At 46.5% G+C, this 27,956-nt stretch overlaps 3 protein-coding genes across 6 annotated transcripts; 2 read left to right on the forward strand and 1 right to left on the reverse strand.

The window, feature by feature from the left end:
* Positions 1–30: 30 nt before the first annotated feature.
* Positions 31–18,016, forward strand: syt11a (synaptotagmin XIa). The gene is made up of 5 exons (XM_044017844.1): positions 31–326; positions 2,322–3,259; positions 4,986–5,106; positions 5,299–5,693; positions 17,996–18,016. Exons 1-4 carry the CDS (start codon positions 293–295, stop codon positions 5,607–5,609), a joined length of 1,404 nt encoding a protein of 467 aa, XP_043873779.1. The 5' UTR covers positions 31–292; the 3' UTR covers positions 5,610–5,693; positions 17,996–18,016.
* On the forward strand, positions 8,231–13,867 carry plin6 (perilipin 6). Its single transcript, XM_044017845.1, has 8 exons — positions 8,231–8,313; positions 8,857–8,896; positions 9,844–10,042; positions 10,321–10,403; positions 11,558–11,795; positions 11,946–12,127; positions 12,780–13,046; positions 13,166–13,867. The coding sequence occupies exons 2-8, from the start codon at positions 8,873–8,875 to the stop codon at positions 13,556–13,558; spliced, it is 1,386 nt and encodes a 461-aa protein (XP_043873780.1). The 5' UTR covers positions 8,231–8,313; positions 8,857–8,872; the 3' UTR covers positions 13,559–13,867.
* trim33l (tripartite motif containing 33, like) lies at positions 15,764–27,742 on the reverse strand. 4 transcript variants are annotated; one of them, XM_044017843.1, is made up of 16 exons: positions 27,635–27,742; positions 26,574–26,629; positions 26,317–26,449; positions 26,118–26,244; positions 25,928–26,044; positions 23,652–23,766; positions 22,802–22,948; positions 22,579–22,690; positions 20,978–21,978; positions 20,646–20,698; positions 19,989–20,466; positions 19,557–19,747; positions 18,645–18,759; positions 17,896–17,952; positions 17,589–17,743; positions 15,764–16,504 (listed from the first exon to the last, which is right to left on the reverse strand). In XM_044017843.1, the coding sequence occupies exons 2-16, from the start codon at positions 26,607–26,609 to the stop codon at positions 16,375–16,377; spliced, it is 2,967 nt and encodes a 988-aa protein (XP_043873778.1). In that variant the 5' UTR covers positions 26,610–26,629; positions 27,635–27,742; the 3' UTR covers positions 15,764–16,374. The 4 variants fall into 4 exon arrangements, with proteins under 4 accessions (XP_043873778.1, XP_043873774.1, XP_043873776.1 ...); XM_044017839.1 differs by having other exon boundaries at positions 17,615–17,743; positions 27,635–27,741; XM_044017841.1 differs by lacking the exon at positions 27,635–27,742 and adding an exon at positions 27,196–27,604 and having other exon boundaries at positions 17,615–17,743.
* Between the last annotated feature and the right edge of the window lie 214 nt (positions 27,743–27,956).

Genomic DNA, 27,956 nt, shown 5'->3' on the forward strand with positions numbered 1-27,956 from the left:
TGTAGTGACGCATCTGCTTCACTCGACGATCTCGGTCGAGTCTCATCGCGAGCTCCTCCGCGCAGACTCGCTGTATCCTCCCGAGTCCCGAGAGCCGAGCCAAGCCAAGCCGAGCCGAGCATCCGTGCGCTCACACGGACACATGCAGACCGCAGCCCGCGGAGCAGCCGCGGTTCGTGGGTGATTCTTCCCTGTTCCCTGAGTCCGCTCCGTGGACGTGAAGTGACCGCAGCTCAGCGCGCGCTCTCCTCTCATCTTCTCCGCTTCATCCGCTGCCTCAGTCAGACACAAAATGGCGGACATGATCGAGCTGGGACCCGCCTACGGTGAGAAGAAGCAGGCCGTTATTTACTCATGTTTCCATCACCTGCTCCATCATCTTCATCATCTTCATCATCTTCCCTTTTATCAAAGATGACGTTGTTATTGTAAATATTCACGTTAGCGCGGTTGTGTCGCGGCTGCTGCGGCAGGTGCAGCGGGATAAAATCTCCCGGGTCTGATTCTCAGACCGTTTCTGTAAACTGTGCTTTTTATTCATCAGATTTCACATTTGTTATATTTTTAAATCAAACTGAATCTTAATCGAAAAAAACCAAAACATTTCATTAAATGTATTTTTCTTTCTTTGACGATAAAAAAAATGGAGGGCGTGACGTCACTGCCATAATCACATTCATTAATCGACTTCTTGTTTTTTAATAATCGATATTATATATCATTTAGTATAACTGGGCGTGCGCATGATCGCAGCCTCTGTGTCGCGTGCCTTGGTGCGCGTGCCAGCTAGGGTGGGTACCTGGTGACGTCATGTCTATACTCTGCAGGTTTAGTGTTTATGAACACGTTAAATATTATGCAGATGAATTCACATGAACATTGACATTTACATTACATCGTGTGTGTGTGTGTTCATACATGATATCTTATATGTAATCAGTTTAAAAAACAAACTCTTCCATCTTGTTTCTTGAGACCACAGTGGTTTGTGTGTGTGTGTGTGTGTGTGTGTGTGTGCTAAGTGGCATGAAGCTCAGCTGCCACCTCTTCAAAAACAGGAGGTTACCAAGTGAGAGTAAATGGGCGAGTAATACACACACACACACACACACACACACACACACACACACACACACATTGACAACACTGGCTTTACTTTGTGGCAGGTTTCACATTTTTAAGTTTAAATACGCGGCAAAAGTAGTGTGGCTGGCACAGCACAGAAGAAGAGCCGTGAAGAAGAGAGGTGAAGAGTCAGTGAAGAAGATAGTGAAGAGCTGAAGCAGAGAGGGAGGTAGAGTACGAAGAAGAGACAGGAAGAGTCAGTGAAGAAGAGATAGTGAAGAGTCAGTGAAGAAGAGATAGTGAAGAGTCAGTAAAGAGATAAATAGTTACTGAAGAAGACGGATGTAGTGAAGATAGTAATAGTAGAGGAGGAAGAGTTACTGAAGAAGAGATAGTGAAGAGTCAGTGAAAAAGAAATAGTGAAGAGTTACTGAAGAAGAGATAGTGAAGAGTCAGTGAAGAAGAGATAGTGAATAGTTACTGAAGAAGAGATAGTAAAGAGTCAGTGAAGAAGAGATAGTGAAGAGTTACAAACACTTTCTGAGACACAAATCTATTTGTATTCAGTGTCTCTGTGTGAGGACATGAGACAAATCATCTAAATATTCCTCAACAGTTGATATCGCACTGATATCAACGTAGTATAGTATAGTCAGTCAGTCATCATCTACCGCTTTATCCTCCACCAGAGGGTCGTGGGGGGTGCTGTGCCAATATCAGCTACATCAGCTATATTCCCGCCTGGGATACCGTGGACAGGGCCACACACAGATAGAGACAAACAACCATTCACTCTTCACCTATGGTCCATTGAGAGTGTCCAATTTACCTAATCCCCACATTGCATGTTTTTGGACTGTGTGAGGAAGTCGGAGAACCCGGAAACAACCCACGCACACACAGGGAGAACATGCAAACTCCATGCAGAAAGGCCCTTGTTCCAACCGGGGCTCGAACCCCGGAAGTGCTAACCACAGTATATAGTACATTTTCAGAAATCATGCACTACGATATTGCGCAGATGCACGAGATGCAAAACGCTTTCATAGCCGTCAGAACACCCCCGATTTTGAGTCGAAATTTCAGGGCTTCAGTTGACCATGAATTTCTTTGGTTGATTACAGTCCTACCGTTTCCACTGGTTTAACAGGTCGGCCATGACAGTCACTGTTCTGTTAACATTAAGAAATGTATTGCTCACATCTTCTCATCTCATAGTTATGCCTCTGTTGACCTCTGACCTCTGTCTGTGGCAGCCATGTCCCCGGTGCTGGCGGGTTTCCTGGGAGCTGGGGTCCTGGTTTTGGTCGTGGTGGTTCTGGTTCTGCTCTGGTCCTTCTGTCAGCGGCGTTACCTGCGCATCTCTGGACGCTACAAGTTGCATGGTGACCGTTACTGCGACGCTGAAGACCCACCCTACAAGTTCATCCACATGCTGAAGGGCATCAGCATTTACCCAGAATCCCTCAGCAGCAGCAAGAGAATCGTACGTGGTATTCGACGTGCTGACCGCTCCGACCGTGATGGAGAGCGAGGCTGCGGCGCCACTGGAGGCGGGCGGGGCATGGTGCTGGTGGACGCTGAGAACAACATTCTGGATGTACCGGGGCAGCTGCAGATGAGTCACCTGGTTCCCCCCGCCGGCCCCGGCACCACCATCGGCCAGGCACGGCTGGAGCGGGCCCTGCCAGTCCGTGCTGACTACTGCTGCCTGGACAGCAGCTCGGCCAGCAGCAGCCAGACCAGCAGCAAGACGGCGTCCCCCTTCACCCCGGCGTCCTCCGAGCCGGAACCGGAGCCCAGTCTGGGCACCATCAGCCTCACCGTTGACTACAACTTCCCTAAGAAGGCCCTGGTGGTGACTATCGTTGGGGCGCGGGGCCTCCCTGCCATGGATGAGCAGGCGGGCAGCTCTGACCCATATGTCAAAATGACCATCCTGCCAGAGAAGAAGCACCGGGTCAAGACCCGCGTGCTGAGGAAGACCCTGGACCCGCTGTTTGACGAGACCTTCACCTTCTACGGCGTGGCCTACAGCTCGCTGCCCGAGCTCACCCTGCACTTCCTTGTTCTCAGCTTCGACCGCTTTGCCCGCGATGATGTCATCGGTGAAGCGGTGGTGCCGCTGAAGGGCGTAGACCCGAGCACGGGCCGAGTCCACCTGAGTCAGCAGATCACTAAGAGGAACATGCAGGTGAGTGGACGCATTAAAGGGCTAGTTCCACTTTTTTTTAAAATCTTTTTCAGTTCAACAATAATAATAATGATAATAACGATTTACGTTCAGCTTTTAGCAGACGCTTTTATCCAAAGCGACTTACAAGAGAGGAATAAGCTTTATAGAAGAAGTCTTGGAAAGAACTCCACTCAATAGGAACAGTGGACTGACAGAGGGTGAGAGTGCAGAGGTGGATCCTAGTGCAGAAGGAGATGCAGGGGAGGGGTTAAGGTAACTGCTAGGACAGAAGATGCTCCTGGATGAGCTGGGTCATCAAGAGCTTCTTGAAGACAGACAGGGATGCCCCCTGTTCTAGTAGCGCTCGGTAGATCGTTCCACCAGCATGGAACGACATATAAAAAGAGTCTGGATTGTCTTGTGTGTCTCTGGTGTTGGCATCGCCAGACTGGAATCCTTTGATGAATGCCTTTAGGAGAGCATTCAAGTCGGTGGGAGCAGATTTATGAAGCATTACATTACATTACATGTCATTTAGCAGACGCTTTTATCCAAAGCGACTTACAAAAGTGCATTTAAACATTTGGGTACAAATAAGAGCTAGAAGAAAGTAAGAGCTTCAAGTAGATCAAACTATGAAGTGCTAGTCATAAGTGCGATGTACAATTTTTTTTTTTTGTATTTTTTTTGTTTTGTTTTTGTCGTCTTTGTCGAGGTGGAGTCGGAAGAAATGTGTTTTTAGTCGGCGGCGGAAGATGTGGAGGCTTTCAGCTGTCCGGATGTCGATGGGGAGAACGTTCCACCATTTGGGAGCGAGGACAGTGAACAGTCTCGAGTTCTGCGAGTGCCTCTGCGATCCTCTCAGTGAGGGGGCAGCAAGCCGGTTTGTCGATGCAGAGCGGAGTGGGCGGGGGTGTAGGTTTTGATCATGTCCTGGATGTAGGCTGGACCGGATCCGTTTGTATTATGGAACGCAAGCACTAGAGTCTTGAAGCGGATGCGAGCAGCTACAGGAAGCCAGTGAAGCACTTTGTAGGCTAGCATCAGTGATTTGAATTTGATAAGGGAGGCAGAGGAGCTCCATGAACAGAGGGGGGACATGAAGACCAGGCACCACCACATTCTGGACCACCTGTTGAGGTCTGTTAGGGAGATGATTAGGAGCCTGTTGATTTTTCATATATTAAATAGTGCAAAGCAACGTGAGCTGGCGACAGAAGCAACATGATCTGTAAAGGTCAACTGGTCATCAATCATGACACCCAAGTTTGTTGCTAACTTGGAAGGAGCCAGAGATAGAGAGTGGATGTTAATGCAGATGTTATGATGTAGTGTTGGCTTGGCTTGGAAGAGCAGCAGTTCAATTCTGGAGAGGTTTACCTGGAGGTGATGGACTTTCATCCATGCAGATACGTCAGAGAGAGAGGGGGGAGGTGGGAATGACAGATACAGATGGGTATCGTCAGCATAATATCTGATATGAGAAGCCATGTGAGTGGATGATCTGGCCCAAAGAGGAGAGGCCCCATCACCGAGCCTTGGGGCACCCCTGTGGCAAGGCTGTGTTGATGATGAGAGACAGCGCAGCGGGTCTAAGGACAAAGGGACTACAGACTGTAAAGACCTTTGAGACAGATTGTTTGTTCTATATAAATAAAATAAAATTGAATTGAATGACCTGATGGGGTTTGTGAAGTGGTCCCGTCTGTGTTCACCGTTCCACCGTGTTTCTGTGTCTCCTCAGTGTGAGAGTCGTGGGGAGCTACTGGCGTCTCTGTCCTACCAGCCCGTGTCTCATCGTCTCAGCGTTGTCGTGCTGAAGGCACGACACCTTCCCAAGATGGACATGACTGGCCTGTCGGCGAGTGAGTACCACAGAACCCCTTTTATCTGTGCAGAACCAGAACTATCCCGTTATCTGTCCAGAACCAGAACTATCCCCTGTTATCTTTGCAGAACCAGTCACTGTTATCTATCCAGAACCAGAACTAGCCCCTGTTATCTGTCTAGTCCTGCTCCAGTCTGGTTCCTAAACTCCTCCCCCTTCTTGTTCTCAGACCCATACGTGAAGGTGAATGTCTTCTATGGACGTAAGCGTATTGCCAAGAAGAAGACTCATGTGAAGAAGTGCACGCTGAACCCGGTCTTTAACGAGTCCTTCATCTACGACATCCCCCCGGAACTTCTGCCCGAGATCTCCATGGAGTTCCTGGTGGTGGACTTCGACCGCACCACCAAGAACGAGGTGCTGGGCCGCCTGCTGCTCGGCCTCCACAGCCCTGCCCCCTCTGGCGCCTCCCACTGGAGGGAGGTGTGTGAAAACCCCCGCCGCCAGATCTCCAAATGGCACAACCTGAGCGAGTACTGAGCGAGCGGAGCCTCTGCCACGGAACGCCACGACAACATACAGACTCTGTACAGCACACAAACACGCACACACACACACACACACGTAATATACACACTAACACACATGTATATACACACACACAGTTGTGATCATGGTTAAAATCTATATCTCCCTCTCTCCCTCTCTCCCGCTCTCTCTCTCTCCCTCACTCTCTCCTGTATGAATCCTGTTTGTTTATTTTAGTTGAAACAAACAGAAGTTGTTTTTATTCTCAGACGTGTGTGGGCGGGGACTAAACGCTGCAGTAGAAAACGCTCCCATGTTGTTGTTGTTGTCGTTGTTGTTGTTGTTGTTGTCATGCAGTTCACCGCATGTTTGTCTGAGCTGAGCTGCTGACAGGAAGTAGGAGAAGAAGAAGAAGAAGACGACGTGAAAACATCGGTAACGCCGCTTTAACTCAGCACTAACTAACCCGCGCTCACACGCCCGGCAGCATGCTCGCCCGCAGCGTGGCTCTGACTCCGCCCACATCTGTCGCAACCGCACACGTGGGAATGTCATGGTCTCTTGAAGTCATCAGGACCCTCTGACTCCACCCCCTTACACCACCGCCGCCTGTTGAGTATTTATCAAACTAATATAACAGAATATGAAAGAAGGACCGGGTCAAAGGTCGTGGCCATGTGATCCAGTAGAGGGCGCCCCCTCAGGACCCGTGGAGACTGGCGGTGGTGGCCTTGAAGCTTGAGTGTGTTTGAGCGCCCCCTGCTGTTCATTCAGATGCTAACCTCTGTGTTGGGATTGTTAACGTGCAAATAAAAACAAAGTTAGTCCCACGACCTCGCCTCTTATTTACACTTGGTTCCAGGGTGACTCAGCAGTGTTTGTTGTCATTTCTGCTGCGTCATGTTTACAGTGGTTAGACATGTTTATGATGACGATGTTTGAATGATTTCTTTTGTTTTTATGGTGCAAAGAAAGCAGAAAATCTCTGGAAAATCTGATTTGAATTCTGTAAAAAAACAAACGTGATTAATCAAACTTTTGTGGGATTACTTTAATTATAGTTTATACTTCAGTATAAACCATAACCAAACCAGAAGTGACCATATATGGATGAAGGAGGTGGAGTTTGAGAGATCGGCGTGGTTAAAAAGTGGCTATCAATCATAACAAAGCCACGCCCAGAGGTCTCTCCTGCTTCATGTCGCCCCCTCATGGACATTTACAAGAATACAGGTCAGTGGCGTCCAGTGAGAACCAGGAAGATGGCGCTAAACGGTCAAGTCACGTGATATGTGATTGACAGCATCCAAACAAGATGGCAGACGTTTGTAGAAAGTTTGGCTGTAATGATGTCACTGGTACAGACGTGTGTGTGTGTGTGTGTGTGTGTGTGTGTGTGTGTCCAAATGAATGGAAGTCTGTGTGTGTGTGAGTCAGATCAGCTGACTCTGACCCTCAGTCACAGCAGTTGATTTCCCAGAATCCTTCAGACACTGGTGTGTGTGTGTGAGCTCATCAATAAACCCATTGATAACTGATAATCAATCGTCATCATTGATGACATCACTGAAGGAAACGAAACCTTTAACCAATCAATAATAAATAACTGCATTCATGTTGTTATTGTCTGTGTGTGTGTGTGTGCGTGTCTGTGTGTGTTTGTGTGTGTGTGTCTGTGTGTTTGTGTGTATGTGCTGAGTGTGTGTGTGCGCGTGAGTGTCTGTGTGTGTGTGTGTCGTGTGTGTCTGTCTGTCGTGTGTGTGTGTGTCTGTGTGTGTGTGAGTGTCTGTGTGTGTGTGTCGTGAGTGTCTGTCTGTGTGTGTGTGTGTGTGTGCGCTGAGTGTCTGTGTGTGTGTGTGTGTGAGTGAGTGTGTGTGAGTGTGCGTGGTTCGTGTGTGTGTGTGCGCGTGAGTGCTGTGTCTGTGGTTTGTGTGTGTCTGTGTGCGTGTGTGTGTGGAGTGTGTGTCTGTGTGTGTTTGTGTGTGCGGAGTGTGTGTCTGTGTGTGTGTGTGTGTGGAGTGTGTGTGTGTGTGTGTGAGTGTGTGTGTATGTGAGTGTGTGTGTGGTGTGTGTGTGTCTGTGTCTGTGTGTGTGCGTGAGTGTCTGTGTGTGTGTGTGTGTGTGTGTCTGTGTGTCTGTGTGTGTCTGTGTGTGTGTGTGTGTGAGTGTGTGTCGTGTGTGTGTATGTGTGTGTGGTGATGTGTGTGTCGGAGTGTCTGTGTGTGTGTGCGTGAGTGTGTGTGTGTGTCTGTGTGTGTGTGAGTGTGTGTGTCTGTGTGTGTGTGAGTGTGTGTGTCTGTGTGTGTGTGCGTGTGTGTGTGTGTCTGTGTGTGTGCCGTGAGTGTGTGTGTCTGTGTGTGTGCGTGAGTGTGTGTGTCTGTGTCTGTGTGTGTCTGTGTCTGTGTCTGTGTGTGTGTGTGTGTGAGTGTGTCTGTGTGTGTGTGTGTGTCTGTGTGTGTGTGTGTGTGTGTGTGTGTGTGTGGTCTCTTCACAGAAATTCATACTAAATTGATTAAATTGATTTGTCACAAACAAACAAACAGCAGTCGATTGATGAAGTGAAAAAAGTTGCTTGTGTTTCATCGTCTGTGATGTCACACATCGCTGCATCCAATCAAGTCGCAGAGTTCGACTTCCAAAAGAGTCCAGAGTCTTCAGTAGCAGGTCAGACGCCATCAGTCCACCCTGCTTCATCTTCATCTTCTTCGTGTGTGAGGTAAGAACTCTCACTCTGTTTTATTTACATTTATTAAAGTAAACAACTCTAATTCTAAACTTTATTTACAACCTTAAACTATTTTCATTGATTTGATCAAATGTGTGATTTCTGCTTCACTCCCTGATCGATCCATTGATTGATTTTGTATCTTGACGCTTTCCCATCGGGCCTTTTGGGTGTGGCTCATTATCATGACTCAGCAGAAAACAATGTTTCTTTGTTTTTAAACTCATTTTCTTTTGTTGATTTTTCACTCAATTTGGGGGCGTGGCGATGGTCACATTATTTCAGATTTAAATGAGTGGCTTGTAGAATAGTCATCATGATCTGATTCTTGAAACTGGACCTGGACCAGGACCAGGTCCTGGACCTGGAAGTGTCCAACTTGTGTGTTTGAATCAGATTAGTGATCAGATGTGTTCACGCTGTGGTCATGGCGATGCCTCAGGACGTGGCATAATGGGTGAATGACTGTCTTTGTGACATGGTCACATGTCTCCGCCCACAGTCATGTGACTGCCTCTAATCGTCTGTCCTCAGATCCACTGAAGGAGACATGTCCAATCCTCAGAGTCAGGAGGTGAGTCCTCATCCCGCAGGGGGGGCGGAGTCACGGTTTGTGACTGGATTATTGTTTATTGACACGTTCATCAATATTCGTATTATTCTCTCACGTTTAGGCTGAGTCACTGTTGATGCTAACAGTGCTAACAGTAGCAACACATGAATCATAATGAGTGTTAGCTTCTTCAGCGTGATGAACAGTAGCAGCTGAGATGCTAAAGTTCAGTTAACAGCAGAAACGTTAGGTTCAGTAAGAAGTGCTGTGTTATGTTCACAGGCTGTTGCTAGCAATACATGTTAGCAAAGTTCATTAGCATTTTATGCTAATGCTAACAGAAGCGCTAACTATTTATGATCTCTACTGCTGCCAGCCACCAGGGGGCGATCAGAGGACACATCCTCTCTCTGTCTCTCTCTGTGTCTCTCAGGTCAGTGCTGTCCTCAGAGTCTCTGTGTCTTTTAGGTCAGTGCTCTCCTCAGAGTCTCTGTCTCTGTGTCTCTCAGGTCAGTGCTGTCCTCAGTGTCTCTATCTCTGTGTCTCTCAGGTCAGGGCTGTCCTTAGTGTCTCTGTCTCTGTGTCTCTCAGGTCAGTGCCTCAGAGTCTCTGTGTCTCTCAGGTCAGTGCTGTCCTCAGTGTCTCTGTGTCTCTCAGGTCAGTGGTCCTCAGTGTCTCTCTGTCTCTCTCTGTGTCTCTTAGTTGCAGTCACTGTCTCTGTCTCTCTCAGTCAGTGCTGTCCTCAGAGTCCCTGTGTCTCTCAGGTCAGTGCTGTCCTCAGTGTCTCCAGGTCAGTGCTGTCCTCAGAGTCTCTCAGGTCAGTGCTGTCCTCAGTGTATCTGTCTCTCTGTGTCTCCTCAGGTCAGTGCTGTCCTCAGTGTCTCTCAGGTCAGTGCTGTCCTCAGAGTCTGTCTCTGTGTCTCTCAGGTCAGTGCTGTACTCAGTGTCTCTGTCTCTGTGTCTCTCAGGTCAGTGCTGTCCTCAGAGTCACCCGCCTGCCTCTGTTTCGCTCTGCGTTACAGTCGATGACATCAGCGTACACAGGGGTCAAAGGTCGTTACCCTCTGCTGGGGCTGATGGGAGGTGCGGCTGAGGTCAGCGTACGCAACGTGTCCAACATGGCTATGAGACAAGCCACGCCCCTCCTGGAGAGTCTGGAGCCACAGAGTATGCAAGACTTAGCATTAGCGATATTAGCTGATATTACCAGTTTGCATTGCTAATATTACTAATGCTGCTACTGCTAATGCTACTGATGATGAGATTGCAAATGCTACTGATACTAACACGGCTAATGCTACCGATGCTAACAAAGTTATTGGACTTTATGGAAGCTGAGAAAAGTGTCCTGGAGCTAAAATAAAGTTGAATATAAGCATTAGCATTATTGCTAATGTTTGTCCATTACCGTGTTAATTACTCTGTTGCTAACTGTCATTCTACAGTTGAAGTTGCGAACACGTTAGCGCTGGTTGGTCTCGAGCGTCTGGAGAAAAACTTCCCGATCCTGAACCAATCGACCGACGAGGTTTGTTTACGCTTCGCTGAATATTCATAAACATGTGAGTAAACCTTGGCTGCGCTGCCTCCTAGTGGACATGCAGATCATTGACATACACAGACATGGTCAAATCAAAAACACTCAAATTATATGACTTAATAAACTACTGCACAGTGCAGATGATTTACAGGGCTGCCAACAAAAGCCTCCCTCACAATCTACTGATATTATTCCTGACCAGAGGGGAGGGACACAGTCTAAGAGGGAACGTGAGGTTCAGGCAGAGAAGGGTAAGAACTACATTAAAATCCTTTACCGTATCGGTCACGGGGGTCAGACAGTGGAATAATCTGGATGAGGAGATGAAAAAAATCAGCAAAACAGAGTGTATTTAAAAAGTATGTAGAGATGAGTATTAATCGATACAGAACGACCCAGGAGGAAAGTATGACAAAGGTCAGAGAATCTGTAGACACCGTGTGGAGACGGCAGAGGAAGCAAATGTGACCAAACAAAAACAAGAAGCGGACGTAACCAAACAACAGCTGACATTGAGAAGCACAAATGTCAACACATGAGAAGTACTTCGCTGCCCCTGTGAATCGAGTCACTATGGAGAATCAATTGATCCAAGAGTGAACTGCTAAGCTGGTCACTGAATGCGATCGAAAGGTGGAAAGCACAATAGCACAGAGGGCTATTAGAGGTCGGGCTGCGCTCCGACGTCTCCACAACCCTCGAGTACGTGAAAAGAATGGAGAAGCAAAGCGAGGCCAACGCTACAGAGGAGATGGACGACTAAGGAAAAGAAAAAAACACCATCCAAGTTAATAGTTAACCTGATGAATTGACCTCTATTGATTGGATCATTTTGTGACTTTTGGGACGCTGAACATGTCAGGCAACAAGTCGAGACTGTCACTCACGACGGAATATCATGGACACATGTACAGACACACATGGAGTCTGATTGACTGTCCAGAGCTAAACTACATCTCTGTGCTACCTGATGCTGAAACATGTTTTGTCAAAATGTCATAAGAAAAAGAAAAATATGTTTTCTGAGGGTAATGGGGGCGGGACTAGATAAGCTTTATAAATGGTGGCTACTTGTTAGCAACCATCATGTTGTTGGTATTGTTTGTGTACAGATTGTCTGACCTGACTCCTCCCCCCCTCAGGTGGTGGGTCACCTGAAGGACGCCCTCTTCCTGACGTTGGACGACGTGCAGCTGTGGATGGTGGACAGTCTGGACGTCGTCCTGGAGCAGTTGGAGCGTGTGTCCGATGCAGCACGGGACGGTGTCCGACTGCTGCAGGAGTCTCCGGTGGGACAAGTCGCTACGTCAGGGCTGGACGACGTGCTGAGTCGCCTGGAGGAGGCCACCTCCTACTACATGCCCCTCCCACCCACACTGCGTGAGTACTTAGGCATTCTGGGTAACTGCAACGGAGGTCTTTCATCGTCTTTAAGACAGAGTCAACTTGTCTTCGCATTAGAGTAGAGACAACTGTCCTCGTCCTCTCTAACGTTGTCCCCACCTCTGTTGTTGTCCTCATGGTTGTCAGGTCGTGAGTGGGAGATGATGGTGCAGGAGTACGAGGACGAGGACGAGGGCGAGGAGCCGGGACTGTGGACGAGATTCCGCAGTGTCCTCCTGACTCTCAGTCTGCAGCTCTATCATCGCATGATGAAGCTCAGGGAGCAGCTGCTGACAGCTGTGAGGACACTGGGGGACACGGCAGACCAGGTGAGACGTCTGAGGACAAGTCAGAGTAAACAATCACAGTGGAGCTGCAGATGCTAACCGAGACAGATATAAACAGGTGTGAACAGATATAAACAGGTGTGAACAGATAAAAACAGGCGTGAACAGATAAAAACAGGCGTGAACAGATAAAAACAGGCGTGAAAAGGTGAGAACAGATAAAAACACGTGTGAACAGATATAAACATGTGAACAGGTGTGAACAGATATAAACATGTGTGAACAGGTGTGAACAAATAAAAACAGGCGCAAACAGGTGTGAACAGATAAACATAGGTGTGAACAGATAAAAATAGGTGAGAACAGATGCAAAAAAGAACAGATAAAACAGACGAACAGGTGAGAACAGGTGTGAAATATTGATAAAACAGGTGTGAACAGATAAAAAACAGGTGAACAGTATGTCATGTGTGAAGAGATAAAATGGGTGTGGAACAGATAAACACAGGTGTGAACAGATAAACACAGGTGTGAACAGATATAAACATGTGTGAACAGGTGTGGACAGATAAAAACAGGCGTGAACAGATAAAAACAGGTGTGAATAGATGCGAACAGATAAAAACAGGTGTGAATAGATATAAACATGCGTGAACAGGTGTGAACAGATAAAAACAGGTGTGTTTCTCTGCAGGTGGGTCTGAACAAAGTCCTTGAGCTGGTTGGTGATTTGCTGAGTAACCTGCAGAGCCTCCTGGTGGCGCTGGTGTATCAAGCAGAGCATCTCAGAGAGCTGAGCCTGAATCAGGTCAAGCGTCAGGCGGCCATTTTGGTGGAACTGAAGCTGGTTCGTCAGGTCAAAGATCTGCCAGTCCAGGTCCAACAGCTGCTCCGAGACCTGCAGGAACTGTCCAAGATCCTGCTGCAGCTGGTGGTCAACGTTACACCTCTCTACAACATGGTGAGTCCACCTTAGACACACACCTGAGAGACACACTCACACACACAACCCTGAGAGACGCACACCAAATGCTGTACTGTCCCTTTAAAGTGTCTCATTTGTGTCTCTGCGTATCCCAGCTGCAGCAGCCGACAGACCAGGACATCGAGGACTTCCTCAGCCGGGACGACTTTTCCTTTGACAGTTTGTCTCGACGCAGCTCGGCTAACAGCCTTTTCCTGAAGGCGATGGACGGCCGTCCTCGCCGCCGCCGGAGTCTCTACTCCCGCACCAGAAGCTCGGGGGGCCTGCAGAGCCCGGATCCACCCAACGGCCGGCGCTCCAGCCTGAAAGAAGCCGCGGCCCTGGAGGGGGACGAAACGCCCTCCCCTTCCGACAGCAGTGGTGTCTTCGCCCGCCGTCCGTCGGCCACCGAGCTGCTGCTCACGCCACTCAAACAGTTCGTCTCTCAGAGTCAGAAGGCCTTCGAGTACCTGAGCCCCAACTCCCCCGCCGCTGCAACCGCCAACTGAGCCGCGACCCCGCCCTCATCCGCCGCCTCGTGCCACCGCCACCCCCGGCCCACGACCAATCACAGCCCACAGTCCCTGCCCCCGACGATCCACCATTTCTGTGTGAGCTGGTTTGTGCGTTCACGTTCACCGACAGACGAGTTCACAAGTCAACGTGACAAAGCCCCGCCCACTGACTTTTTCACTCCTTTACTTCACCCAGAGTTTTCAGTCACGTGTTCATCTTCACTGATGAGGTGAGACGCGTGAACACATGAGAGTTTGTGATTTTCCTGCTTCATGAATTAAAGCCTCTGTATGTGATTCGAACGTTTACGCTCCTTGTCTTTGTTTTCATTCATGAAACCTGTTTACGCACACACACACACGCACACGCCACACGCACACACACACACACACACACACACACACACACACACACACACACACACACACACACACACACACACACACACAGCTCACCAATGTGACGTAACAAGGTTTAACCGGTTAAGAGTCAGGACGAGAAGATGGATTGATAGCTTTATTTCGAACGATTAAAATACATGAAAATGAATAAACACATGAAGAAAAAAATAAAATAATAATAATGCTGATAGTGATAATAGTAATAATAATAATAACTTGTCTTGAAAAGATCACAGCAACAATCTCTCACGTGGGTGGAAACAGCATCAGCAGCCCCATCAGGTAAATGTGTTGGTACTTTGTTATCCCTGAATTCATTGATATGATAATTCACTGATCAATGCATCTGTATGATCAATATTACAACAGCTTGTGATTGTTTTTGGATTTCAAATGTTATTGTATCACAACAACATTTCTTATTCTTATCACCATCAGACTTCATCTGTAGCTGAGATGGAAACAGGGTCGTCCGACATGTCAGGAGGATGCTGCTCCTCCAGGGTGCCACACTGAAAATCCCTGCATTCACCAGGGATCAAAAGAGATGTGGAACAGAGCAGGAAACGAGCTCACGCCAGGATCAACGTGGAGCGAGTTATTGGTTGCTTGCACCAACATTAAATGGGACCTGGTGTCAAACATGCAGGCGAGGAAAAGACTTTACTTGATAAGACTGTTGTTATTATTAACCTCTATTATGTTGTGCTCTGACCAACAAGTGTTGTTCTGAAACCTTGACTGACTGAGCAGCAGCAGCAGCAGCAGCAGCAGCAGCAGCAGCAGCAGCAGCAGCAGCATCAGCAGCAGCAGCCTACACTGCCTAGTTTATTCCAAGCAAAGTTTCCAGCGAACCAAACCTGCAAGAATTGACGAGTCCGGCCCTGAAGACGTCTACACAAAAATACTCAATTTCAAAAACAGCGCCCCCTGGTAACGGCAGACAGAATTACACTTACTGTTTTTGATGCCGCTCTACCAGGAATTATTGTATCCACTTGAAACTTGATATGTGAGACCTCAGACCCGTCCTGAACATGTCTGTAAAAGGTCACCTCCCTACAGGAAGTAGAATGCCCTGAAACAGGAAGTAAGATCTAACATTGTCCGATCTGCACGACACTTGACATCTGAGTCAAGGGACGTTCCCTGAACACGTTTACGGACACGCCTTCCACCCAACAGGAAGTCGGCCATTTTAAACAGGAAGTGCCCTCTAACTAGAGGCGCGCATGGCGACGTGGGCACACGGAGACTCGCGAGCCCTCGAGTTTGAACCCATTCAGAACCGCTTGGGGTACTAGTTTTTTTTTTTCTTAAAATCACCTTAAAGCACAGAGATGTTAAAACTTTCAAAAATGAAGACGAGGGTGATGTTAAAGCTGTGGTTTCTCTGTCAGTTCAGATGTAAATGTGGGAGTGGCATAAAGCCTCCTGACGCTCACACACCAAACATTCACTCTGTCATCAACTGTTCTTGAAATACAACGACTTTAAAACGTGCTGATTTCTCTGTTTTTCACCGGTTGTCACCAAAACACGTGTTTGCAAGGGGGAGGGGGGAACAGTGAGGGGGAGGGGCTTGTGCGACCAGCTGCAAGAGTTTTAAAGGTTCAGTCCACAAAAACACTGCTTTGTCTAAATCCTTGAGGGTTGCTGTAAAAGAGTCTTCAGGGCCACCGTACATCAGCTGGTTTGTCGTGTTTATGTTTTAGTGAAACACAAAGTCAACTCTCATGGTGGTTTTTTTGAAAAATGGCTTTATTTAAAACTAAAGTGTGAAAAAGTAATAAATAAAATAGTGTTTGTGTTACAGCTGCTTGTTGTAAACATGAATAAAAGTAAATAACAGTGGGAGGAGCTTCACTTCACTCCCACTGGAAAATACAGTTCACATGTGACTTCATTCTCTCAGTCGAGAATGAAGTCACACAGACACGCCCATTGTCACCGTGGCGACGTGCAGATCAATAAAAATGATCATGTGACTGCACCACAGCGCCCCCCGGTGTAAAACTGGTTCTCAGAGCCAAAGTCTTTAACACCAATAAAACTTGATATACAATTAAACTTTGTTTAAACCTCACTCTCACCACCTCCTCTTGTCAACAGGTGTCAAACTGGCGGCCTGCGGCCCACGTGTGGCTCTGATATTAATAGAACTTAGATGTTCTTATCATGAAGCATGCATTGTTCCATAGCAAAACAAAGACTTTTACTTTGAAATGTGTGAAATATAATCGCTTTATATTTTTATCAGGACAGAATGTTGTGTTGCTCACTCACTACCCAACAGACTGGCCCCCCTCTTACCAGACTAGATAACTAGAGTTAGTCCATCTTTGTCCTCTTGTTGGCTGGCGCCCCCCTCAGGTTCAGATACTCCTTCAGCCTCTTCCTGGTCTCCTTCAGTTTGGACTTGTCGCAGACGGACGCTGCGTCGGGATGATGAGAGTCTGATGAGTCGCCTTTAGATCGGAACATTTCCAACAACCTCCTGTGAAATATCTGCTGCAGGTCGTCAAGGAAACTGTTGTCCTGGAAACACCAGACACCCAAAGACAAGGGACACAGACAGGTAAGAGACAAGCACTCACCTGTGTCTGTGTGTGTGTGTGTGTGTGTGTGTGTGTGTGTGTGTATATATATATATATATATATATATATATATACAGAAAATCTGCTAGTCACCTGTGTGTGTGTGTTTATATAAATCTGCTGTGTTATTCGTGTGTGTGTGTGTGTGTGTGTGTGTGTGTGTAAAATCTGCTGGTCACCTGTGTGTGTGTGTGTGTGTATATATAAATCTGCTGAGTCACCTGTGTGTATATATAAATCTGCTGGAGTCACATGTGTGTTTATAAATCTGCTGGAGTGCGTGTGTGTATAAATCTGCTGAGTCACCTGTGTGTGTGTGTATATAAATCTGCTGAGTCACCTGTGTGTGTATAAATCTGCTAGAGTCACCTGTGTGTATAAATCTGCTGGAGTCACATGTGTGTTTATATAAATCTGTACTTTGGTTACATGTGTGTGTGTGTGTGTGTATAAATCTGCTGAGTCACCTGTGTGTATATATATCTGCTGGAGTTACATGTGTGTTTTATAAATCTGCTGGAGTTGTGTGTGTATAAATCTGCTGGAGTCACCTGTGTGTGTGTGTGTATATAAATCTGCTGAGTCACATGTGTGTGTTTATATAAATCTGCTGGAGTTACATGTGTATGTGTATAAATCTGCTGAGTCACCTGTGTGTATATATAAATCTGCTGAGTTACATGTGTGTTTATATAAATCTGCTGAGTTACGTGTGTGTATAAATCTGCTGAGTCACCTGTGTGTGTGTGTGTGTATATAAATCTGCTGAGTTACGTGTGTGTATAAATCTGCTGAGTCACATGTGTTTGCATATAAATCTGCTGGTCACATGTGTGTATAAATCTGCTGAGTCACATGTGTGTTTATATAAATCTGCTGAGTCACCTGTGTGTTTATATAAATCTGCTGGAGTCACATGTGTGTATAAATCTGCTGAGTCACATGTGTGTTTATATAAATCTGCTGAGTCACCTGTGTGTATAAATCTGCTGAGTCACATGTGTATATAAATCTGCTGAGTCACCTGTGTGTATAAATCTGCTGAGTCACCTGTGATGGTGCCTCTCTGAAAACAGTCCAGATATTGAGCAGAAACTCAGCGACCGTCTGATATGATGGCGAGCGACGCAGCGACAGGCGCTTAGAAATCATCGACAGACCAGAAGTGACATTACTGTCCTGAAAAAGACAACAACACAGGAAAAGCATCATCAGCCTGCTGCAGCGCACCCTGCTGGATTACCCACTCATTAACCAACACAGGCCCCCTGTAAGGAGCGCCCCCTGGTGGTTAATCGTGAGAGTTACAGCTTAACCGTGGATAAACTGACCTGGCAAAGATGATGACAGCTTTCTACCAGCAGGTGGAGCAGCAGAGTTTCACACCTCTGAAAACCACAAACACACAGAGAGAGACAGACAGACAGACAGACACACACACACACACACACAGACAATGACACAATGTAAGAACATGGAATGGTTGAGTTTGTGACTTATAAACATGTGTAAACATAAAATAATTCTAAACTGAATGTTTACATCTTCCTCCTCATCAGCTTCTCCAATCCTCAGGTCAGTCTGTGGTCACTCTGTGAAATATGGTCAGTCTGTGGTGGGGGAATGGCTCAGCGGTTATCAGTACCCTGTGTGCGAAAGACATCATGGTCGCAAGTTCGACTCCACCCCTGGCTGATTGTACTCAATTCCATTGTAAGTCGCTTTGGATAAAAGCGTCTGCTACATGACATGTAATGTCAGTCTGTGGTCAGTCTGTGGTCTGTCTGTGATCAGAGGACAGTCTCTTGTCTGTCTGTGGTCTTTCTCTGGTCAGTCTGTGGTCAGTCTCTAGTCAGTCTCTGGTGAGAGGTCAGTCTGTGGTCAGTCCACATGCTAACAACTAGCTACAAGCTAAACAAGACAATGCCTAAAACACTAATGCACTGAAAGAAGAAATATCGCCACCTAGTGTAGTGGAGTTACTCACTAGGAAAAAAACAGTACAACTATTTAAAGGTGAAGTTGACCTACATAACCCTTCTGTGTGTGTGTGTGTGTGAGTGCGTGTGTGACCTCTGACCCTTTGATCCAGCACACTCAGACCCCTTCCCTCTGGACTCTTGGCTCTTCTCTCAGAACTGTAAGGGTCAGCCAGGTCATTCAGGTCCTGACACAGTGAACAGTTCCACTCCGTCCTGTGAAACAAAGACAGGAAGTCTTATGTCTGACTACAGTCAGCTGCTTTGTTCTGGAACTAGTGTGGCCTTGTCCCGTTGTCCCCTTCAAACCTGAAGTTGTTAGCCGTGTTTCCACTGTGTGGAGCGGTTTGGTTGGGTTCAGTACAGTGCAGGTTGTTTTTGTGTTTCTTTTATGAATGGTAATAAAATAACCAGCCTGAACCATTCTTTGGCACCCTTTACTTGCGGTACCAGAGTAAAATGTCCCATACTTTGTTTTGTTTGAATCTCGCTGGATGAGCCTAAGATGACGTATGAGCAGAGCAATACCACCCCAAATTGTGTCAGTATCAGGGGCTTTTCGAAGTGTCGTAAAGTTTTAAAGAGCGTCTTTGGGATATCTATATGATGTTAATGGGAGTGGTTTTACCTTCCACTGCCGCCAAATAAAACAATCTCTACCATGGTCGCCATGTGGATGTTGCTTTCCACTTAAACAGAGACGGAGACAATGTTCGGGAAGGACGAATGTAACAGACGTTTATGGAGAATAAATGGGCCTCTCCACCAGCTCCACCCACAACAGTCAGCTGATTGGGACAAAACGATGGAAGTCGAGGCTAACGTCCTCAGTCTATACTCACACAAAGACTGACTTTGTCTTATGGAGACAAACAGTTGTTGGTGGTTGTCGGCGCATTGCTACGACGTCACTCAACAGAACACCCTACTGTTGTCAGTCCAAATGCAAGCCTGACCCAGGACTTTGCCATTCCAAACCGCACCATGATGGAAACACATCATTGGAGTCTTACCTCAGGTCAGGTCCAACAGGAGGCACATGACAGTCTCTGTGGTATCCTTGACCGCAGGATGAGCAGATGATTGAGCTGTAAGACAAACCACACACTGAGCAGGAAAGAATGTGCAGGCTGACGGGAGACTCTGGAGACGAAAGAGGTCTGGTGAAATCCTTGCAGTCCTCCGAAAGGTTTTCACCACTGAACTGAAACATAACAGAGTAGTGAACCAGGAGATTATTTAACTGAGCAGCTCCACTGCAGTTCCTTAAATGATATGACGTACATGATCCTCACTACCAGCAGAGGGCAGCCACCTTTAACTGATGTTAATAGGATACATTTTCTACTACTGCTGAAAAATGGAATTGGACTAATCGATTTAAGCAAATCCAGAATAATACCAAACACAATTCTGGTTGTTCCAAAAGTCATGACTGATGTTACCTCAGGGTTCTCATCTGACTCGTCGTCCTTGTCCTCAGAGTCTCCAGGGACGGGACTGAAACAAAACAGGGGCTTTCCAGGTCTGAGCAGGGACAGTGGCAATCTGAACAGAGACACTGTGAGTGGGGCAGGGCTCACACTGCTGCCACTCTGTCCAATCACAAACTCTCTGACAGTTCTGCCCATTATTTCTAGTGCGTCAAGTTCTCCTGCAGGTTTGGGTAAGGGTTGATTGTTCTCTGCAGGAAGACTGATGTGAAGCATAGGATGTTCAGGATGGAGAAGACACAATGGTAATTTAAACAGAGACGCTTTGGATTCTGTTTTGAAGGATGCAGTAAGCCTTGGTATGTCCTCTGCAGGTTCAGTGTCTACAGACACAGGTGACCTCCATATGTTCTCTGCAGGTTCAGAATCTTCAGACACAGGTGACCTCCGTATTTTCTCTGCAGGTTCAGTATCTTCAGACACTGGTGACCTCCATATGTTCTGCAGGTTCAGAATCTTCTGACACGGTAACCTCTGTATGTTCTCTGCAGGTTCAGAATCTTCAGACATGGGTGACCTCTGTATGTTCTCTGCAGGTTCAGAATCTTCAGACACAGGTGACCTCCTGTGATTTTCTCTGCAGGTTCAGTATCTTCAGACACTGGTGACCTCCATATGTTCTCTGCAGGTTCAGAATCTTCAGACACGGGTGACCTCTGTATGTTCTCTGCACCTCTGTATGTTCTCTGCAGGTTCAAATCTCTCAGACATGGGTGACCTCTGTATGTTCTCTGCAGGTTCATAATCTTCAGACATGGGTGACCTCTGTATGTTCTCTGGGTTCATAATCTTCAGATGGGTGACCTGGGTATGTTCTCTGCAGGTTCAGAATCTTCACACCGGTGACCTCCATAATCTGCAGGTTCAGTATCTTCAGACACGGGTGACTTCCATATGTTCTCTCTGCAGGTTCAGAATCTTCAGACACGGGTGACCTCCATGTTCTCTGCAGGTTCAGAATCTTCAGACACAGGTGACCTCCGTATTTTCTCTGCAGGTTTAGCATCTTCAGACACGGGTGTCCACCTCCATATGTTCTCAGCAGGAACAGTATTTTCTTCCAAAACAATGAACCTTGGTATGTTCTCTGGTTTGATTTCTTCTGTCATGGTGGAAGTCGTTGAGTTCTCTGCTAGTTTAGTGTCTTCAGACATGGCTGAGGTCAGTATGTTCTCTGCAGGTTCCTGCTGTTGTGCCACCTGATCGCAGGCCAAGTCTGCCACTGCCTTCACCAATAGACTCTGATGCTGTTTTTTGGAGGACGTCTCAGGTGTAATGGCCACAGGTCCAGAGGGTACAGCAGCAGTTATGTTTGGTCTGGGGTGTTTTTTTGTGTTGCTCCATCCATCAGAGGTCACAAGAACTCTAATCTCATCCAAAGAACTCTGCCATGAATTCAAGTGTTTTTCGTTTCGGTTGGTCATTTTTTTATGATGGTTTGACAGGTGTGAGTTAGATCTGGTGTAACTGGGTGAGGTGTTGGACCTGCAGTGAGGCACATTGTGAGACAGTACTACAGGCTGAACAGCAGCATGGACAGAAGTGAATATGACTTGGCCTTGATTTGTTGCCACATGTGGCTTTGAGGAGGTTGGAGGCTTCAGCGGCTGAGTGCAGGTGTTACTGGCATTCGTTACTGGAGGGAGGGGCCTGTTGTGGTTTGAGCACCAGGATGAAGGAAGACTCAATGGAGTGGAGGAATGATGCAATGATGCTGAAGGAGAGCTGAGTGACAAAGGTGAAATGCTACTACATGTGGCCGTGGTTTGGGGACAAAGGGGACCAGCTGAGATGAGAGCAACAGAGGATGGGTTGGGTAAGTGGGACATCGTGGACTCTGATTGACCAGGGGTGGAATCACTGGTGGTCCCAGTTTGAGGAAGACTGAGACAGGAGGAGGTTTGTGTGACAGAGAAGGGGACATCAGTTACGTCAACAAAACCTGGAAACCAAAGAACAAGGTGTGAGCTGCTAATCTGAGATGTTCAACAGCAAAACCATTTACTGGGCCTCACGCAGGAACCATCCTCGTGTTTCTTCTCTCTACTGGCACAACAAGTCTTTAGTCTTACAGACACGGCTCGTTTAACAATATCTGTTTCATTTCACTGGACACACTGGTGTCCTCGGCAATAACCTGACAAAAAAAAACAAAACTGTTGGACAGTTTGCGATAAACTGACGGACAGACGTTGGATGACTAACTCCAGGATCAGACTGCACGATATCTTTGTCTTTATGATGGTCACCGGTCAGATTATCAATCACAGTGGATTCTTGCCGTCATCATTCACAACACCGCGCAAGTTTATAGGTTATCTGGGAGGCCAGGAGCTGTCAATCTTGGTTACCAAAGCATTGTGGGTGATGCTCATGGTCTTTTTTACCTGGGTGTCACCATAAGGACATAATGGACTGTCTGTCCTACAGAGAGACGCCGTCTTCTCCATGTATATGTCGGTATGTCACATCACACCAGAGCTCTCCATTGTCTTTATGGTCAGTTTGTCAACAACACAACCACGAATACCTTTGAACTCACCAAACGATAAAAGAGCCTGCACAGAGGCGGAGTTGGTTTTCACCTCCATCTGAGTCATGGTTGCGGGAGGATCCAGGTCCTGATCTGTGAGGACACTGGCGATACTGTTAATCTGAAACAGATCAGATTATTTTACGAATTTTATCAAAACTAAGGCTCCAACCAATCGTCGATAATGACTCAAGTATTAATTAGTGACTAAATTAGGGGCGGGGCCTCTCACCCTGGTCTGCCAGGTCAGCAGCTCTTTCAGGTCTTTGATGTCTCTGGATCTTTCAATCATCTTCAGAACAGCAGACTGTGTGTTCTGAAACTGCTTCAATGTCTGCATCTGCTTCTGGAGACGCTGTGTCTCTGACCTATGTGCATGCTTCACACACACACACACACACACACACACACACACACACACACACACACACACACACAGTCTATGGTTCATTTCATCAGGAGGACAGTACCAAGTGCTAATTGGGGTGATTTCAGAGAACACCCCCCTTGTTTTCACTATTTTGGATTAGCCCAACCCACACAGGGTAAACCCGGAGCCCGAGGACCGGCCCCACAGATGTTTAAAACACAGAAAGCTCTTGGCATGGCTGGTTTGTTGGGTATCATTAACAAACGGAGGCTGTTGAAAGTCGACAGGTGGCGCTGGTTTATGAAATAATGTTGTTTTAGCAGCTTGCCCCAGGATGAGTTAGCGTGGTGCTAACAGCTAACTCGCGCCACTGTGCGGCTTTGTAGCCTCTGATTTCAGAGGTTAAAGAAAAATGTTTAACCTCTGAAATAGCAGTATTACACACACACACTGTTGTGATCATGTGATCTACATGCATCCAACACGCAGAGCCCACGTGATCACAGCGGCGCTGCTGGATAGAAGAGCTGGAGCAGAATGGACTGTTGTATCAGAGCGCTTATATCGGAGATTTTAGAAGCAGTCCGATATAATCTAATACGCGTTTTTTGGCCGATATGGGACCGATATCAAAATTGGATATCGGGACATCCCTACAAACAAACAACCTGCACTTTTCAAAATGAAAGTCTGTGTGTGTGTTTGTGTTTACCTCCACCTCCTCCATCAGCTCGTCCATCCTCTTCTTCAGGAGTCTGACAAAGTTGTCGTGTGCATTTTCTAGTTCAGTCTTGATCTTAGCGTGTCCTTCAACAAGGTCACAGAGTCTGAAACAACAACAACATTATTTATAATAACCAGAAAAAGATGTCTAACTTTATTTACACAGCACTTTACAAGACAAAACAGGAAGAGGAGTGAGAAAAGGAAGTGAGAAAAGGAAGTGAGGAAGAGAAGTGAGGAAGAGAAGTGAGGAAAGGAAGTGGGGGAAAGTAAAAAAGTAAATAAAGAACGAGAAGTCATGTGATCACAGTACATTGTGTACATTGGTATGAGGAGCTCCATCCCATCGTCATCTGAGCGACGTCACCAAGGGAACTGAAAACTTCTGTCCCCTAGTCAAAAGTAACCTCACACTCAACACCAGTCCCTAGCAAACAAATCCTGTCTAATCCATAACCACATTTTGGGATTGACATTAAGTGCCTAACCGAGACCTGGCATAGACCGGACTTACACTCCGTAGTGAGTGAGTCCTGCCCTCCTGGTTATACTTGAAAAAGCCGCAGTACGGGTCACGGTCTGTCAGGTCACGGTGAGCTCCTGCAGATGAAAGCCAGTGGATGAGCTCTGGAGCCAAGAGTATTTGCAGCTAACTGTCCCCAGAGAGAAGAGCTACAGCAGAGCACTTGTCAGACCACCATACTATTCTAACATGATCAGCATGCGACGCATGGAGAGTCACATGACAACACTTGTCATGTGACTCAACTGGCTGCATTTGATTGGCAAGATTTTCAGCCATAGCCAATAAGGAGAGAAATAGATTGAGCAAAAGATGTAGTAAGAAGTAACGTCATACTTCATACACACTTCCTGGCCAAAAGAAAAGTGCCATCTGGTTTTAACTGAGCAAATAGGTAAAGTGGGTCAGGTCTAGGTTCAGCAACATTATGTTCCCAAAGAATGAGGTCAGAATGATGAATGATTTATATGATTATACATATAAATGAATAAATGAACACTATGACATTTTATACAGTGTAATTCACTCATTCATCCTTTCATTAATGATGATAAATGCTGCAGTCCTACCATATGTTACATTAGATTTGATCTTTATTCAGCTGGAACCTGACGACACACAAACTGAAGATGAGAAAACTATCGTTGAAATATCCAATAGCTTTCACGTTTTTCATGTTCTACGTTAGTCAATCACTGAAGCCTTTGAGCCACTGATTCACATTTGAAATGTTTAATGTTTAAATTCTTTACTGGCTGCTACTGGCTGTGATGACTTCTCCACATTTCAGGTCAAATATTTAAACGTGTTGACCAAGATTTCAAAACACTATAAATGATATGTGTCTTTTTTTAGATTGACAAGAGGGCCTTAATTAAGATTTAACTTAAGTGAAAACAATCGTATTTGTTTGTATTGTTTGTTAAAACAGTATTTCAAGAGTGTGCCTTTTTTGTAAGACTAGCATTGTTAATAAAAGTCTTACAATAACACATAATAGTCATCATTTCCTCGGTTAGTGTTGGTATTACCACCAGGCTGAGCAGGTTTTCTGGGGGAAACCCTGTGATGTGTGTGTGGAGGTTGGACATGTGCTGACTTAAGACAAGCAGACGTACAGACAGTAACAACGGATGTGTTGAGTTTGTACCTAAACCGAGTCGTGCCGAGGCGAGAAGAGCCGGTGGAAATACACACAAGCATCCGTCCCGCAAACAGCAAAACTCAAAGTTACTGAAAAAATTCCAATCCGGTTTCCGGGTCTCTCACAGCACAGAGTCACCAACGACCTCCACACCTTCAATCACTCCTCCACACTGTCGGACTCTCTGGCACCACTCTGGATTGGTTTGGGTCCTCCCTCACAGATAGGGAGTATGTGGCCCTGGGGGACGCTCAATCATAGCCCCACTCTGTCACCTGTGGGGTCCCACAGGGGTCAGTCCTTAGTCCGACCCTCTTTAACATCTCCACGCTCCCCCTCATTCCACTGCTACGCCTCTATGTGAGGCTGGACCCGGTCTCCCCTACACCCCCATCAGCACTCACCTCCTGTCTGGAGGAGACAGAGGTGTGGATGTCCAACAACTTCCTGCAGCTAAACACGCCCCACAATACTTTAAAGAACTCCTCACACCACAATCCACATCAAGAAACCGCCGATCCACACAAACCGTAAAAACAAACTAAAAGGGACAAACTTTGATGAAACAGTAAGTGAGACAGGAAGTCCAGGTGTTTACCTGGCACTAATGTCCCGAATGGTCTTCGCTGTTGTCTCCCTCTGCGCTCTAATTGGCTGAGACGTGTCCTCCAGCTGATTCCAGGTCTTGTCCAACGCTTCACTGACAAACTGAAACCTACGAGGACCAAGAGACACGAATAAATACAGACAGCCGATGAACGTCTTTGTCCCGAGGACATGGACATCACCTGTGGTTCATGTGAGACGTCAGCTGACAGTCTCTGCAGGTGTGGCGTCCACAGGTGAAGCAGAAGAGTTTGAGTGTCTCCGACGGGTGGAGCCGACAGAACTTGGTGGCAGACACCGAGACATTTCCTGAGGAGACAAAGACATGAGTCATCGTCCATCACAGAGGACAGGACAGCGGTGGACGGAGCCTGCTCTGACCTGGCGGCTGGTTGAGGATCCGGTGTGACCTGGTCACGGTGACTCTGCGATGAGCAGACACACAGTCGTCACACAGAGGCTCAGAGCAGTCGCAGCACCAACTCCTGGACCAGGTGGCACCACAGCTGCAGCGCTGAGGGGGAGGGGACAGAGGCCAGGAGGAGGGGCCAGAGCAGGAAGAAATAAATTCATATTAATCATTTATAACACAAGATAATATAAGTGTGTGAGTGTGTGTGTGTTTTCTTCTCACTCACGTTTCTGCTGTCTTCAGCGCCCCCTGCTGTCTCCATGGAGACAGAGCGACTGTGTCCTGAGAGACGGGGTCAGTGATGAATACATGATTGAGATTTATCTGTTCCTAAAGTCACTGATAAATGTGATGAACACATGATTTAGACTATCTGTTCCTAAAGTCACTGATAAATGTGGTGAACACATGATTTAGACTATCTGTTCCTAAAGTCACTGATAAATGTGATGAACACATGAATGCACTATCGGTTCCTAAAGTCACTGATAAATGTGATGAACACATGAATGCAACTATCTGTTCCTAAAGTCACTGATAAATGTGATGAACACATGAATGCAACTATCTGTTCCTAAAGTCACTGATAAATGCGGTGAACACATGATTTAGACTAACTGTTCCTAAAGTCACTGATAAATGTGGTGAACACATGATTTAGACTAACTGTTCCTAAAGTCACTGATAAATGTGATGAACACATGAATGAGAGTTGAAAATGTAAAACTACTTTAACATGTTGTTCTTGTTGCTAATAATGTGCTCATTAGTGATGAAAGCATGAAAGCATCGGCTCGTTCGTGTCTTCCATTAGAAGTTGATGTTGTTGAGATTCTCGGCCACCGTACCTGATCCTTCTCCCAACAACGGTTTGTTTTTCCAGGAAAAAATGAGGAATTTCAAACACAAACACACTTTAGCGCCACATTGAGGAAAACAAATCACAGACTGCGAGAATAAAATCGTACATTTACGAGAACGACTTTATTCTCGAAAAAAATGTGGGGTTTTTACGGGACTTTATAGCGCGTGGCAGATTCAATTTCAAGGTTGTGTTTCACATTCGACGTCGTTTCTATTTGACGTATTTCCTCGCTGGACAGTAAACGTCTCACACGCGATAGACTGAGCGGATATACGTCACGTCCACTTCACAGGTAACGCTCGTAAATACCGAAAAGACCGGAAAAAGAAACAAAATCTGAACACATGACGCGACTTTCCGTTTGAAACGGTTACTATGGCGACCCACACACACGCGCGCGTTACATGTGTAAACAAACTTACAGTCACTGCGTCGTGTTTCTTCCCACGAGTCCTGAAGTCGAAAGTCTGCGGGTCTGCAGCGACACCCTTGTCCAACTCCCCACCCTGAGCCGGGACTCATGCGCTTGCGCAGTGTGCTTACTTCCGGTTCATTTAACGCCATCATTTTTAGTTTTATAGTTATTTTCGTAACTATTCGTCCGTCTTGTAACCTTCAAAATAAGAGCCAGTTTGACTCATTTTTCTACTTCCTGTATCAATATTTTTTTGCGAAATAAAAACGACTCCACCGGAATAAATAACTGTTTTATTTGTATTTATTCACATAAACATAAACAAGACA

The sequence above is a fragment of the Solea senegalensis genome, unplaced genomic scaffold (genome assembly GCF_019176455.1).
Source record: "Solea senegalensis isolate Sse05_10M unplaced genomic scaffold, IFAPA_SoseM_1 scf7180000015903, whole genome shotgun sequence".
NCBI lineage: Eukaryota > Metazoa > Chordata > Actinopteri > Pleuronectiformes > Soleidae > Solea > Solea senegalensis.

Excerpts from the sequence above, each read along its gene's own strand:
- syt11a (XM_044017844.1), top strand. The coding sequence starts at position 293 with ATGGCGGACATGATCGAGCTGGGACCCGCCTACG. Across the intron at positions 327-2,321 it reads CGAGCTGGGACCCGCCTACG|CCATGTCCCCGGTGCTGGCG; the intron begins GTGAGAAGAAGC and ends TGTCTGTGGCAG. Across the intron at positions 5,107-5,298 it reads CATGACTGGCCTGTCGGCGA|ACCCATACGTGAAGGTGAAT; the intron begins GTGAGTACCACA and ends TCTTGTTCTCAG.
- plin6 (XM_044017845.1), top strand. The coding sequence starts at position 8,873 with ATGTCCAATCCTCAGAGTCAGGAG. Across the intron at positions 11,796-11,945 it reads GCCCCTCCCACCCACACTGC|GTCGTGAGTGGGAGATGATG; the intron begins GTGAGTACTTAG and ends CATGGTTGTCAG. Across the intron at positions 13,047-13,165 it reads TTACACCTCTCTACAACATG|CTGCAGCAGCCGACAGACCA; the intron begins GTGAGTCCACCT and ends TGCGTATCCCAG.
- trim33l (XM_044017839.1), bottom strand. The coding sequence starts at position 26,609 with ATGGAGACAGCAGGGGGCGCTGAAGACAGCAGAAAC. Across the intron at positions 26,450-26,573 it reads GCGCTGAAGACAGCAGAAAC|CGCTGCAGCTGTGGTGCCAC; the intron begins GTGAGTGAGAAG and ends CCTCCCCCTCAG. Across the intron at positions 21,979-22,578 it reads GCAGGCTCTTTTATCGTTTG|GTTTTGTTGACGTAACTGAT; the intron begins GTGAGTTCAAAG and ends TTTGGTTTCCAG.